The sequence below is a fragment of the Helobdella robusta genome, assembly GCF_000326865.2.
Source record: "Helobdella robusta unplaced genomic scaffold HELROscaffold_46, whole genome shotgun sequence".
In the NCBI taxonomy this organism is placed as follows: domain Eukaryota; kingdom Metazoa; phylum Annelida; class Clitellata; order Rhynchobdellida; family Glossiphoniidae; genus Helobdella; species Helobdella robusta.
The window spans coordinates 744,609-759,985 of NW_008705138.1; the positions used below are offsets into that span (position 1 = coordinate 744,609).

A 15,377-nucleotide genomic window follows, 5' to 3' on the forward strand; every position below is an offset into this window, starting at 1 on the left:
TATTGCATTATACTGTAACTTTAAAAACATTTTTTCGTATTTTAAAAAAGTCAGTTTTGGTGGCATAAAAATAAGTAATAAAAACAAAAGAAAAACGTTCAAGAGCGGAATAATTATGTTACGTTCGAAAAACACAAAATAAACAAAATGAGAACGCAGCTTTCAAAATGAACACGATTAATCCACAAAACCAGTCAACAATAAAAGCAGCTTGATTACAAAAATTCGTCCATTTTGACAACTCGACTCAAATAATATTTTTCTGAAATTTTTACTAGTCGGTAATTGTGTGTACAAATTGTATACTTGTTAAAGAGCTGTTGTACATTAGGGCTCTGGTGTTAGTGTTCGTGGTAGGAAGGTGATTTTTGAGACTCAACGTCAACGGGATAGACATTATTTTCATGAGTTGATATTTCTCTATTGTTTGATAAATTATCGTCAGCTTTCAAAACTTTTTCAAATCCACAAAGATTTTGTTGTTGAAGTTGTTGCTGCAGTTGTTGAAGTTGCTGTTGATATTGTTGCTGCTGCTGTTGGGAATTAACGCCATCATCAGTGTAATCTCGCTTCGAGTGTAGATGCATCAGTGCTTTATCGTAAGCACTCTGCATCAACCTTCTGCTGCTCATCTTCTTACAACTCAACAACTTGGACTTGTCGATGCATGCATCCACGCCTAAGGGCAGGAGTTTCTTCACGGAGAGACACTTCCTAAAAATGTTTGCAGATATTAAAAGAACAAGAAAAATCGTCAAATTTGTGATGAATTTCAAGCTAAATTAACATTGAAAAATCAATTTGTAGGAAGGCGTAATTAATCGATTGCACATTTCAACTGTTCTAATAACGAAAGATCGCTAAATATTTTTTTATAATATTATCACTCATTTTCAACAAAATTCAAAATGGACCATCAAAGCAGAGTGACCACAGGCATAAACAGCTTCATCTACGTTTAGGAGACTATCTGCTGAAACTCATTACAATTTGTTGATATGCATTTGGGTTGTCATTAAGAAGTGAGTACTTTCTGTTTATTAAAATTTCTGATTGGTTTGTGCTGGGTTTTAACCTAATTCTAAATTAAATTAATTTTTCAACATTTCAATGTTACGAATGGTGTGAACTGAACTTTGGTTAAAAATTTCAACTTATTTTACCAATTTTACCATTATTACATTATATTGTTTATTGGCAAAGAAATGCCGCAAAGAAACAAACCATGATGACTTGGCATCAAAAAAGACAACACATTTCAATAGGTGATTGTTGCTTATGATATCAACGGTCTCCTGTGGAATGGTCGGCATGTTTATGCAGAGGTTCGGAGGAGGTGTTACAGGTGCTGAAGGAATTATCTGATGGTAATTTATAATAATATTAAAACTTCAATAAAACTCGATGAATCACGTCTTTTAAAAAAGTAAACTAACTCATGAGCTATAATGCATTCCAAAAATACAATTTTATGCATTCCACAAACATAGACATACAAAATCTACGCAAAGCATAAAATAAATATCTCATAAACAACTGACTACATCAGGAAATCATTAGCAACAAACTAGTCAGTCCACAGCAAACTGAACTCACCATTGCCGGCTGCCACGGATGTTTGTGGCACTTGGCCCAAACGACATCGTACGCTTTGTAATCCATGCAACTATCTGACAATTGCAAATGTAAGAAAAATACGTAGAAAAAAAATTTAACGACTGAACTCAAAAGCAACGATTAAATAGTGATTTATGTTGTCTTGACTCCAAATAACATTCACACGTTCGTGAAGAAAATTCAATTATCAGAGTTTAATAATACACAAAACACCACAGCACTTTTCCATTTTTAATGCTATAACATTTAATGGTTAAGTGAGATTATAATGGTCAAAGAGCGGCACTGTTCTTAACAGTTGTACTGCAAGCACGTGTTGAAGGTCGTCAATATTTAGCATCAATATTGTTCTTCTATTACCAAAAACCCAGTCTTCAATGTCATGCAGCACTCATGAGACAATTTGAAGGACAAAAGCAACAAATTGTAAGTGGGGACAATGACACAGTGGACTGATTCGATCGAAGTTTCAAGTGACTGTAGTTGACGTTTGGTTTGCAGTCGATAAATTAACGAACTCTTATAACCACGGTGAACAAACGATCTAACAGTTTGATCGCTACAATTTTTTTTAGAATTTGAAATGTTTCCATTAGCCAATAATTTAAATATGGAATGTTAATGTAACTTGTTAAATTGTTAAATTCGGAATAGATTTATAAGTTGAAGATATTTCATTGATAATTAAAACAATATTCTTCGTTAACTAAAATGAACTATTAATCGAGCAGCCGATCAATCAATCAGTCATTCAATTAATCAATGGACAATTGGACATATTCTGTAGCCCAAGTTTCAACATGATAAAGGTAATTAAAATCACTTTACTTCCCAAATTTCCGTAAAATATCAGCATTTCTCAATTAAAATACTTTTTTCAAATTGTCTCGGCTTAGAACTCCAACTGATTTCTTTAAACTCATCCTAGATTTATCCCTCATTAGGATACGGTTGTTTTTTTTAGTATATTCAATTCTTCACAGCACTCGATTTTTATTTCTGTAAAGTGTACAGTTTTGCAAATGTTATTTCAATCCAGGTTCGCTGAGTCGGAAGTTTTTTAAATTATACATCTACGATCAGATAGAACTTCAACCGGCTTAAAATGAATGCCAAACATTGCTAATTAAATTGAACCGATTGAAAAAATAGACTTACAGTTAGCATCATCTTCTTCTTCGTCGTCGTCGTCTTCTTCATTACTTGCCTCATCATCTTCCATCATATCCTCAATGTTGTCTACCTCCGATGATGATAATGATCTTGTCTCTACCAGTTCACAGCCTTCAGCAAATTAATTACGTTTAAAATTGTATCAAAGTTGTTTAACAGTATAAAACAGTTTAAAACAATTCTTTCTGACATTAAACTCCTGAGTTTAATTACTAAATTATTATAACATTAATATTATGATTATATTGCATTTTAATATTATATTATATTATCGTATATTAAAATCATTAATAATATTAATTAAATTAACTAATCTTCCGACAAACTCCAACCATTTGTCATTTTCAATTTCTAAAAATATTTTACTCCCTGTTAAAAATTACTCGACAAAGATCTTCTAATAAAATTAAGAAATTCTCTGCAAAGAGAGACCACATTTTCTTAAAATTTATTGCTTTTGATTATAAACTCAAGCACTGCTGGCGATTTATTGAACAATATGATGGTATCTGGTTTAAAAAGTAATATTATCGTAAAAATATATTAAGTATCAAACTTTTTGAACAGTGTTTCTTCCTTTGTTGTTTTGAAATTTGATCTTTTTGTGTAGCAACTCTAAGTAAATTGGCACCTTCATTCTCGAGGTCGTCATCCGAAGTAACTGTCCTGTACTTCTGGAAACTTTCATTCATCACTGTGTGAACAAACGTGCATCACTTATTAATCGTTAATATGAGTGTCAATAACTAAAAGCTAAGCCCACCCCACGTTTCATGTTACTCCATTGTTTTCAATTTTAATAACAACATTGACAATTCCTATCGACAAATATTTTTTTACCGATTTCCCGTGTTTAATAACAGCACAACCAAGTTAAAAAATTGAAAACTTTTTAACAGTATATTATTAGAAAATATATGAAGGCTTTAAAACATTGTAAAAGTCAACTGTTTTTCAGCAAAGTTAAATAAGGATTGGTGTCTATATTTGTAACTGAATTCTGAATTTGTATAAAGGTTTTTAAGAAAGAATTCAAAATGCTTTCCTCGGTTCACATCACTGAGTTAATGATGAAATTGGTATTCACTGAGTTAATGATGAAATTGGCATTCATTGAGTTAATGATGAATTCTCTACACGACCGAGCAGGAGTGAACAGCAAACTTGCTTTGTCAATTTGAGAAGCTGGACCGACCAGATCCACGCTGGATAGTCGCTTCATCCCCAAATCTCCGATACTAACACTAGCTGTTTAGTCAAATAATATGATGTTTCACCTACCAAGCTATTTCTAACCGGCAGAGCTATTTGAAAAGTGACTGTTACAGCAGATGGCCGATGAAGTTCACTATGAATCCAGAATTTGCAAAATGCCAAATAAAATATAATTGATCATTAAAAAAATTTAAATAAGCGTTATGACGGCAGTACTTCCATGATCGAAAAGTGTGCAAAACGAACCAAATTATTAATTTTCACAACCGTTTTGAAAAAAGTAAAAGAGTAAGCCAACCCTAATAAAAACTAAAGTTTCACATTAACACTATTTAGTGCTTTTAAGTACAACAGCAACATGACTACAAGAGAAATCTCAGAATACCTCCACAAGTTAGTCCGTTTCCAGGGCTGTTATTATCATCGCTTTCATCTTTATGTCGATGATCCTGTTCAACACTACTGTCTTGGTTCTTCTTGCTGCATTTTTTGTTCATTCTTCTTTTATAGACCATTTTCTCAAAGAAAGCTTCTTTTTCATTTGATCCACCGCGCAACTTTTTAGGGTTGCCACTTTTAGCTGCATTCCGATTGCTGCTACTGCTGTTGTTAATTTTGTCCCCTGAGAAAGAGAAAAATGAAAAGTTTTGCATAATAATGTATGAGTAATTGTTAGATGCCACACTTTAATATATTTGAGAAGCTCGTTCAAAAAAGAATTAAGGCCAAATCTAGGTCAATGACATTTATGATTAGTGCAAATGGACTGGCAAAACAAATTTGAATTTATTTGCTAAGTATTTTCGAGGTAATGAATTCTGTCCAGAGAGATAGCCGGTAGCTAGCGCTACATTTTTAGTGGCGATGTAGAAATGAAAAAGGTTAAAAGTTATTTATTCTCCTTTATGCACTTGCTTCAGATGTACCGACGACACACACAGATACGTAAATATGCGAGCAAATCCGGCATTAAACACATTGCATATGACTGACGTGGATCCCTTCGCATTTGGACTCAGTCACATCGATCTGGTTAATTATTGGACTCCTGTCCATTCTGTCCATTCGTGGACTTCTGACACAATAAAATGTAATAGATTTTAACATCATGCTTCAAAAAAAAACCAATAAAGTTATAAATCTGAAATTGCTGTGGAACGAGAATGTACTTATTACTTTACTTAAAAAGCTGAACCGACAAACATGGAAATTTTAAAGAAAACAAACAGAATTTGATCAATCAATGATTGTTTGGTTAAAATTGGTGCAAACAACTGATCCGACAATTTGCACGCCTGCTACATGAAAAACGAGAATATCTTTGCATCTGAATCCCGTCATTGCAAAGCGAGATATATAATTATGGAACAATTACATTAAGTACAACGCAATAAATCAATAAATGAGAGAATGAAAAAAATTACAAATAAGGCCAAAAACTAATGACGAATGATGTCACAATCTTAATTTCGATAACGCCTGTCAATGGAAACTTCACTGTAATCCAAAAAAAATTTTTTTTAATCTTGCCACTGTTTATAAAATTTTAAAATATGGCGTCACAAGACACTGAATAATTACGACTACAAGTTTTTGCAACAATGCAGTACCTTACTGCTGCTTGTTAAAATTGATCAACCATTAAATGTCACGCGCTGGTTAAATGCATTATATTTGTTGACTCATTGTTAATGTTGACTCCCTTTGAGTTAAAATGTTTAGACTATTTCAGAAAAATTACTCTGGACGAATAATAGTTTGATGTGTTTCTCTTTGACGAGCGTTTATAATATAGAATCAGTTATTGTAAGTAAACAAAAAACATACCAGACTCATTCATCTTCTTCCTTGGTTTTCTGGTTTGTTTGCCAGGCAACTGAGTAGGTTGCAGTGGAGATGATAGAGTCGAGTGACTGAGCCTGAAGAAATAGTTTTTAATGAAACAATTTACAAACTAAAATAAAAAAAACTGAAATATAAATCATCTAAACTTACACTGGTGAACCAGACATTTGAATGAATGTTGGCATGACAACTGACAAAGAGTTTGAGGATAATGCTGTTGTAACTGTTAACGGACCAGATGATGATAAAACATGTGACACTGCAGTAGAAACATCCAATGGTAGTTCAGAAGATATAGCAGCTAAGCTCGAAGTCAGCTGAGTCGCAACTGAGCTTGAAGTCAACTGAGTTGTATCTGAGCTTGAAGTCAGCTGAGTTAATGATTTTCTTCTTCTTTGACTGCTAGTAGGTGATAAAACGCTGTTCTTAGAAGTTATGCTGGTCATCTTTTTTGTGTTTGGGCTGCCACTTTTCTTTCTAACACTTTTTGATTGATTTGTAACTTTTACATTCGACGTTCTCAAAGTGTCTGCGTGAATGAAAAAAAACTAAAACATATTTTTAAATGAAAACAAATCACTGAACCTTTTGAATCGCAGTCATCATTTTTTTTGTTGCTTTCTTGGTTAGAATACAAACTATGCAAAGTTGAAAGTGAATTTTGTTGTTGTATGGTTGACAGTTGTTGTGCAAAAATTTGTTGCTGAGAAGAAAATGGTTGTTGAACAAAAATCCATGGAATCAGACCCAATGACAAGACCTACAAAAACGTATTGATCAAGCTGTCAAATCATTTAAGAATTCGACCTACTATCTAAAAACCCAAAACTCTTAAATTACAGCAATCAGGTGCATGGTACGAAATTGCTATACTAAATCCATCAAAAAATAACTTTTCTAATCTGTAAAAAAATATTACGGACAAAAAGGTCAGTATGAACAAACAACAAACAAAATTATCGCACAAGAGTTAGTTTGCTCAGATCTATGCACGAAAAGATTTTCACAACTCGGACAATGGTATCAAAAAATCGTAGCACTCCGAATGTTGAGAACCACCCTCTAAATTAAAAGTTTTCCGTAAAACTTACTAAAAAAAACTTTTTCAAACCTTTCGTCCCCATCCCCATCATCAACTTTTACTCCGTCAGATCCACGCTTCCACAATCGTCAATACTATCAACTCTTTAGAATCCAACCCACTGCTCAAAAGTCATCCACCTCCTTTCACAAAATTGAAGCACCACTCGCTTCCAAAACAAGAACCATCCTGTCACAGCTTTGCTGCAGTTATTCTACCCACCTCAATAGTTGCCTCCGCTACATAAATAACACCATCCTCGACCAATGCAACCTCTGTCACTCACCCCACCACACTACTCAACACCTTTTCAACTGCTCTGCCACTCCCACAACTGTCACTACCGCCGACTTTTGGGCAGACCCGGTGGCCGCGGCTTGATTACTGAAAGTTGCTTAGTTTAGAATGGGTGCCTAGTGGCAAGCTACAACAACAACCAGACATGATAAAATATAAACGCAGTGTTTCAAACAAAAACATGAAGACTAATTATAAATTTGTAATCACTTTCTGCTTTATTAGTTGAGTTTCTTCTTCCGAACAATTAAGCAGAATTGACTTTAGTTCGTCAACAAATTCAGCAGGATGGGCAACTTGCCCTCTGTTCAATTTAATCTTCAAATCTTCAAACAATGCCAGCACCTGAAAAGGCACAACAAAATGAAATATTCCTTCCAATTAACCATTTACAAATTATGATACGCTCTTCGTAATTAAAATTACAAATCAAAAACTTGCTGATTTAGCTGAAGTCAATGATCAAAATATTGACAAAATAATTCAGCTCATTTAAAATAGTTCAACTACAAGGAAGATAAAAGATAAAAGAAATATCAAACCAGCAAACATTTTATGAATTGATATGAGCGGCGTTTTTGTACTACTTTACTTTCCTTAGAACAATATTTATCGTTTCTTGTTCAAGTATTATAGTAATTTTTGCGAATCCTACCTCGATTAATTCAATGAAATCGGAATCATCGTTGCATGGAACGAAGAATAAATTTCACTTTTAAAATTTTATATTTTACAATTATACCATGTATTATTACTTTCTGTTATCAAAATAAATTATTAGGAGATTGTTTTCATAAATATATAGCATATAAATACCTTTTAGGCAATATATAATTTTTCCCCCAAACAAACTCTATTTAACGAAAGTTCTATATAATAAATTTTTTTCTGTAACCATCAAAATCGTTATTCGGGGGTCCGATTGTATATAATTAGAAAATATATTTTAGTTATAATTCACCTTTCGCAAGATGAATAAACATAACTTATTTATAAATATAAATGCTGAATCCCTGGAACCATACAATCAAATAAGTTGATCACTAAAGTTTGATAATTTTTAAAAGTCATGTGCAAGCCTAAATATATTCTAACAAGGTTTTAAAAAACTAACATTATTTGGAATTTTGATTAAAAAAACAAGTGCATAAAAAAAATTTAAGAAAATTTGATTTTATTGAACTAAAATTGTTAACATTCAACAATTTGCTTCTTCCTAATTATTCAAGTCAACAATTTTTTATGCTCAAGAATTATGGAAATAATTTTGAACAGCAAAAGTTTTAGCTTTGAAACAGAGACGAGTCGAAATGGTTGTAATTTAAAAAAATTCTTGTAGACAAACGTTGTGCTAAGTCAATTACCCTGAAGTCTGTTAAACACAATTTCTACATTTTATCCAATATATTTCAGTTTTCATGAAAATTTTGAATAAATGCAAAAGTGGTTTTCCACTATTGACATGATTAAATATAAAATGACAGAAACAAATAATTTAAAAAAAAATTAAAAACAGATTTGGAAGTAGAAGCTTGATGGTAAATTATAACAATATTTTTTATTGTGGTAATTTTAAAAGTTTAAGTTAAGTTAAGTTAAAATAAAAATAAATGAATTTTAAATTATTTGTTTTAAATCTGTGGTTCGAACCAGTTGAAAAATTAGAACTAGATAGAAAATTGAAAAAATTAAAAAAATTTAAAGACTAGGGTCAAACTGTGATGGCGGAAGTGGCAGAACAATAGTGTAATGGTTAAGGTGCCTGGCATTGCTGATGCAGTGTCCCGGTTCGAATGGAGATCTCCACCTATCAAACGCAAATAAGTTTGTGAAGCGTTGATTCACGGATACAACGGGTGTTTGTTGTAATAATAATAATGCGCCTCAATCGCTTTCTATGGCGCTATAATTAATGATGATATACAAATGTCCAACCAATCAATCTTTGTTTAGCGTCCAGAGATCCAGTTCCCCGAGGTAGGACGTTGTTTTCTTTGCCATCAACTTTTTGCGCCAAATTAGACGATCAGTTGTATCCATTTCATTTAAATTTAAAGCTTTCATGTTTTGCTCGATTGTTTGCGACCAGGGCTTCTTTGGACGGTCTTTGGGGCGTGAGCCAGGTACTTCAACATCTGCAAGAGAAATTATGGCGCTGTTTTCACTTTGTTTGACATGACCAAACCACCGCAGACGGTGTTGCTGGCATTCGTCCTTTATATCATCTAAACCAGCACGACGCAGGATTTCGGTAGATTTGATGTGGTCCTTCAGACTAATTCGTTGCATCCATCGGAGCATTTTCATGTCGGTTCGTTGAAGTTGTTGTTCCAGTTTGGTTGTCATTGGCCATGTTTCTGCACCATATAACAACACCAGACGTATTACAGATTTATAAAGTCTTGATCGTAGTGGTAGTGGGATGTCACGCCACATCAATATAGAGGCAAGAAGACGCCATTTATTCCAGGCTGCACATATGCGTGCTCGAACGGCAGCTTCAGCTGTTCCAGTACAAGCCAGAACATTCCCTAGATAATGAAACAATGTGACTTTCTCTACCTTAATGGCTTCAAAAACAGTGCTATTTCCTATTTGTTGTTGTGGATTTTCGCAAGCAGGACAAACAAAATTGGACACTTTATATAAAGTACCAATTATTTTTGAACAACGTTTATGACACCACTGGTTACACTGCTGACACTTGATTGAATTGTTATTTACACCAGCTTTACAAACTGAACAGGGCCATCGTCCAGTAGCTGTGGATTAGATGGGTTCACCAGTGTTCATTGCTTTGGTTTTGCTGATGTTGACTTTGAATCCATGATTGGCGAGTCTGGTTTTCCAATCTTCAAACATCTGTGCTGCATTCTGCTCAGACGTGGCTGTTAAAACGATATCATCAGCATATATTAGATTCCAAATGTCACCAGTGCGTATCAGTTTTGTGATTTCTTCCATCACAGTTATAAATAACAGTGGACTGAAAATCGAGCCTTGGTGAATTTCAACGCCAATGTCAAATGCATCTGTGTTTCCAACCGTTGTGCTGACGAGAGTCTTAGTATTCGTATACATTTCCATCACAAGATATTCTGGAATGAGTTGTCGACGTAGATTCTACCTGATTGCTTCACTGGGAACTCGATCAAATGCTTTTTCAAGGTCTACAATAATGTGTGATAGTTGTTGATGCTTTGCGAGATACTTCTCTTGCAGTTGCCAAAGAATGTGAATTGCATCAACTGTTGATTTCCCTGCTAGGAAACCAAATTGATAATTTCCAATTGTGATGCACGACGTTAATCTTCTCAATGATTTTCTCGACAATTTTTAGGAAGTGTTCTAACAGACGTATACCCCGATATGATGAACAGTTCAATGGATCACCTTTGCCTTTGTATAGAGGAACTGTCATGCTATAGTTCCATTCGGTCGGCATTGAGCAATTTCTCCATACTTTACGGCAAAGTTGTAGTAACGTTTGGATACCTGCAGTACCAAATGCTTTGATAATGTCATTTGTGAGTCCAGAAAGCCCTGCTGCTGCCATCCTTCATAGCTTTCAGAGCTTCTGTAAGCTCCTCTACAGTGATGTCTGAAATCGGACTTCGATGGGGGGAGCGTCAGAATTGACATTGATGGGATTTGTTTTATTTAACACACGGTTGAAATATTCTCTCCACTGTAGCTTGATCTCATCTTGTTCAAGAACCATCTCATTTTTGTCGTTTTTGATACATGAGGCACCAACTATGTCTTCTTTCGTACGCTTTGCTGGTTTTGCTATACGATACAGAAATTTCATTTGTTCACTTTTGCTCTTTGTGCGTTCCAAGTCTAAGTACCATAGAGGGGCCATTCTGAATTTTTCTGCAACATCCCTCCGCTATTGCATATTTCCCAGGGATTCTTAGCACTCCTTGACCACTTAAGGCCTGCTGGGGACTAGGGGCCGTTGTTTTTGTTTTTGGTGGCATAGAATAATTTGGGGAAAGTTTTTACATCCGGACACCCATCCTGACGACAAACCACCAGTTATAAGTTTTATGTCATGCCCAGGACTGGATGATATACAAATGTTGCCAATATCTATTCAAAGGACAAATTGTATAATATATATTTTATTTTTTTTCTTTATATGTATTTTGTTCTTTATATGTGTTCTTGATATGTTCTTTTTATTTACATTCTTTATATGGTTATTGTTGTTTTTGTTGTTGTTATTGTTAAAAATAAAAAACAAAATATATGGCCGAAACTTCAAAAAATGTCACACCATCAGCCACAATTTGGGTTTAATTGTAACTACAAAATATAAAATATTACCTAATGATCATAATAGAAAACTGAAAAAACTAAAAAAAATGATTCTACTTTCTTTGACTGGAATGAACTAAAATGCTTCAAGATTTCATCAATGATTTGAACCATTGCATGTGCACCTTCATTAATTACTGATAATTCACACTCAAATTGCTTTTCTCTAACTCGAATCTGAAAAGTAAGACCGCAAAAAAAGTATTAGAAAAATGCTAATAATTTAGTTAACCGTTAGATTAAAGCAAAATTTTATGCACCATTTAAACTATTTAAATGATTTATAAATAGAATAAATGAACAGCGAAACGATGATGACCTGTTCAGCCTTTAATTTCTCTCTCTTCCTCACCAATTCAATCAACAGTCGCACCTTCTCCAAATCCCTCCTCAACATGTGGCTTATTCTCAAATGTTCCACAAAAGATTCGTATTCGTCATCATCGTCTTCGCATACGTCGCTCATTACATCATCATTATCACTACTGTTCTTACAGGCCACATCCTCGTTAGATGCACCCATCTCATCAGCTTTCTTCTCCTTTGAATTCACGGTTTCTAAACTTTGTTGTGTGATTTTTGTGCCGTTAGAACCAACTTCAGTTATTTCATTTTCAAGACTGTCATCGTCTTCAACATCGTCAGGCTGGTGTGAATCTTTATTCTCTTGTTCCTTACTCGACGCTTGTTGTTCGTTGGGACCTGCAAGAAACTGTTGAAAACCATTTTGACTAAATTTGACAAAGTTTTCAAATTTTAAACTGGTAATTATAATTAATTCATTACATTGTTAGCAGCTTTGCTTTTGAAGTGCTGATGCTGAAAAAATGTAAAAGCCTCAAGTCATGGAACTTTATGTAATTCAATTCTAAAAAAACTTTACAACTAAAATAAAGAAGAAAGTTTCAAACAGTACAACATTATAGTCATCAAAATTACAAAGAGATGCTTTTAAATTTCAAAATAGATAAACTTGCAGAATAAATCACAAACAAAATTTTCATTCAGTTCAATAAAGAAAAATTAACCTGATTAACATTGAGAATTTTGATGTTCTCACCAAACTTTCTTGAATTCAACAGTGGATACCCATCTCTAGATTGCCTCTTTAGTGTCCAGTATGAATGCAACCTGCCTACAAATGACTCGGACTTGTCCACATTAAACTCACGAGCTTTCCTCGTTATCTTTGTTATGCTGTTCAACGATTACAAACATTTTGCAATTCAATGATTTCTGAATGATGACTTTGTTCTAATTTATTTAACTAAACAAAAATTCAATTGCAAACAAAAATGTAGTCATTTAAAAAGCCAAAGGCAAGTTTGCCCATGCCCTTGAACTTCATGCCCGCTTAATCTATTGGCTCACATGCAGTTAGACAGGTATGCAGATTTAAAATTTTTCGATAGTTTTTTTAATTTAGTTTACCACGAAAGTACCTCAACTGATTAATTATCATTTAGGATGGACAGTAATCAAACCTTAATCTTATTCATTATTAGGAAGCAGTCAAAAATGATTTAGAAAAAATTATATCTGAAGTATATATAAGTCTAGTTAAACAAAAGAAACATCACTTAGATAAATTTAATGTTTTGTTGTTGTTGTTGCTTTGCGTTAGATAACGGCTTATTGGATAAAACGGGAGCGGAGCCAATTTGCCACTGCGATCGGGTTTAGGGGGCAGCTGACCAGAAATGACATCATCAGGATGTTGATGGCAAAATGAACAAATTTTGTTGAGCCCACTGTTTTGATTCTGGATTTGTAGCTACTAAAAAAAATGTTGTGGCCAAAGCAGAGCCAGGCTAGGCTACTGATTGTCAGGAGCAAATTTTTTCTTCTGACTTGTCTATTTGTTTGTCGCGACGGCCATTTATTAAAAAGCACCGAAGCGTGGTAATACTTGACGGCGGTCCAGCTTGGTAAAAAACAATGAAGCTTGGTTGTGAACGATAACAGATGCAGCCTTCAGTGTGGTTTTGTAGGAAGCCCCGATTAAAATGTTGGTGAACGTAGGGTGTCCTTCATGTTGCGGTAAGGAGGATCCTGTGTTAGAATGGTGTGGCAAGGGTGCTGCAGACTGTAGCACCATAGGAAGTTTAGAATGTCCGAATGCTACCTCACAAAGAGCATCAGACACTAAGAGAGCAGATGTTCTGTTACAATGTAAAGTTGCATTCTGTTACCGTCGTAGTTGGTTGGTGTTGGAGTCTGACGTCAGTAGAGACAAAGCAGGACAAGCATACTTTATGATTGGACGACCAATGGCTTTGTAGATTTGTAACAGAGTTTCTTTGGTGGTTTCACTGAGCGCTTGGAGGCCTTTGATGCCGTCAACTTATGGTGATGTAAAGTCAGTATAGCGTCGAATGTGCCGGTCGGAAGCCGTGTGGATGATTTGCCAGAGTTAAGTGATGTTTGGTGATGATTTTTAGAAGACATTTTTCTAAGTAAGACCTTTATTGCTAAGCATAATCGTTATCAGGTTTACCTGGTTCAAGTACAGAAATTATTTTTGCTTTTTTGTATAGGTCTGGAATTTTGCAGGAACGAAGTAATTCGTTGAAGATTTTGGTTAGGTTGACAATTCCCTGTGAGCGCAGATGTTATGAGGTTGAAGATGGTTAAATTATCTGGTCCAGTAGCTTTTGACTGCCTTGAAAGCTTAATGGCTGTTAAAATCTGTTCAAAAATAAAAATAGAGTAATTGCCAAGGTTTATATTCTTCACGACGCGTGTGGTGGTCCTGCTTACTTGCGTTGTTATGGTATTATTTAGGTTTGTCATTTAAAGATTTTATGGTGCCCAATAGGCGCATTGTGTTAATGTTCTCATTTTTGAGGGAAGTAAATGATTTGCATATGCAGGTTGTTGGAGATAAGCTTGTTGTTGGAACTGATGGCGTTGTTTTGGTATTGTTTAGTTTTCCATTCAAGGATTTTATGGAGCTCCAAAGGAGCTTTGGGTTAGTGTTTCAGTTGAAAGTGTTGAGGATGTCCTTCCAACGTGTTGATTTGAAACTATTGATCTTAAGTTGTATGCTAGCTGAGAGCATAGCAATATTGTTTAATGAAGGATCGGTAGATCGAAGAATACCACTCTGTTTTATTAGGTCAGTAATTTTCTTCGAGGGACCTGGCTTAGAGTGTATGTGTCTGCCCAATGAAATGGCTGGAATCCAAATTTTGCGGAAAGGTTTCTTAGCAGGTCAGGAGGAAATGTTGTATTTGTTCGAGTGGCTTCTGTTTCGGCTTTAAATCCATACCAAACTGCTCTGGTGAAATTGATGGATTTTATTTTAAGTGTTTTTGTAGATGCATAGTCTGCTTAGAGTGTGATGTAAAAAGGAAGGTGATTATAGAAAAGAGCAGTTAAGGTGGACCAGTCCATGCTTTTAATCTGGGAGCCAGAGGCAATTGAGATGTCTGGTGACGATGGTTGACCATTGGATGGCAGGCAAGTGGGAGCATCCATGTTGAATGTACCACAGCTTGATTTGTCGATTTTAGAAGCGCTTTATGTGCATTCATGCCACCTAATAAGAGTGTGTTAGGCAGAACGAGGAAATGTGATATTGATGCTATGAAGTTTGACGGAAGTAAATTGTGGAAGTAAGTAGATACTGATGATGTTGATTTCTGCAATGTTGGCCTTGATGATAATTGCTTGGCTTTCTGTTGTGTGCTTGGCTTTCTGTTGTGTATGAACCTGGTAGGTGTTTAGTGGTGAATGGAATGCTGTAGTGGATCAACATGAGCAGGCCACCAGCTCGTCCATCTCCTCGGTCTTTGCGATAAATAGAGTAGTTTAAGAGTTCTGA

At 34.7% G+C, this 15,377-nt stretch overlaps 2 protein-coding genes across 2 annotated transcripts; both read right to left on the reverse strand.

Annotated features, from left to right (window-relative positions):
* Positions 1–341: 341 nt before the first annotated feature.
* Positions 342–6,296, reverse strand: HELRODRAFT_178175 (hypothetical protein; the record flags this gene model as incomplete). The annotated part of the gene is made up of 8 exons (XM_009026310.1): positions 342–714; positions 1,225–1,361; positions 1,597–1,670; positions 2,776–2,901; positions 3,347–3,484; positions 4,391–4,627; positions 5,833–5,924; positions 6,001–6,296. The coding sequence occupies 8 exons, from the start codon at positions 6,294–6,296 to the stop codon at positions 342–344; spliced, it is 1,473 nt and encodes a 490-aa protein (XP_009024558.1).
* A 5,264-nt stretch (positions 6,297–11,560) lies between these two features.
* Positions 11,561–15,031, reverse strand: HELRODRAFT_178176 (hypothetical protein; the record flags this gene model as incomplete). The annotated part of the gene is made up of 4 exons (XM_009026311.1): positions 11,561–11,728; positions 11,871–12,263; positions 12,580–12,748; positions 14,940–15,031. 4 exons carry the CDS (start codon positions 15,029–15,031, stop codon positions 11,561–11,563), a joined length of 822 nt encoding a protein of 273 aa, XP_009024559.1.
* Positions 15,032–15,377: the final 346 nt, after the last annotated feature.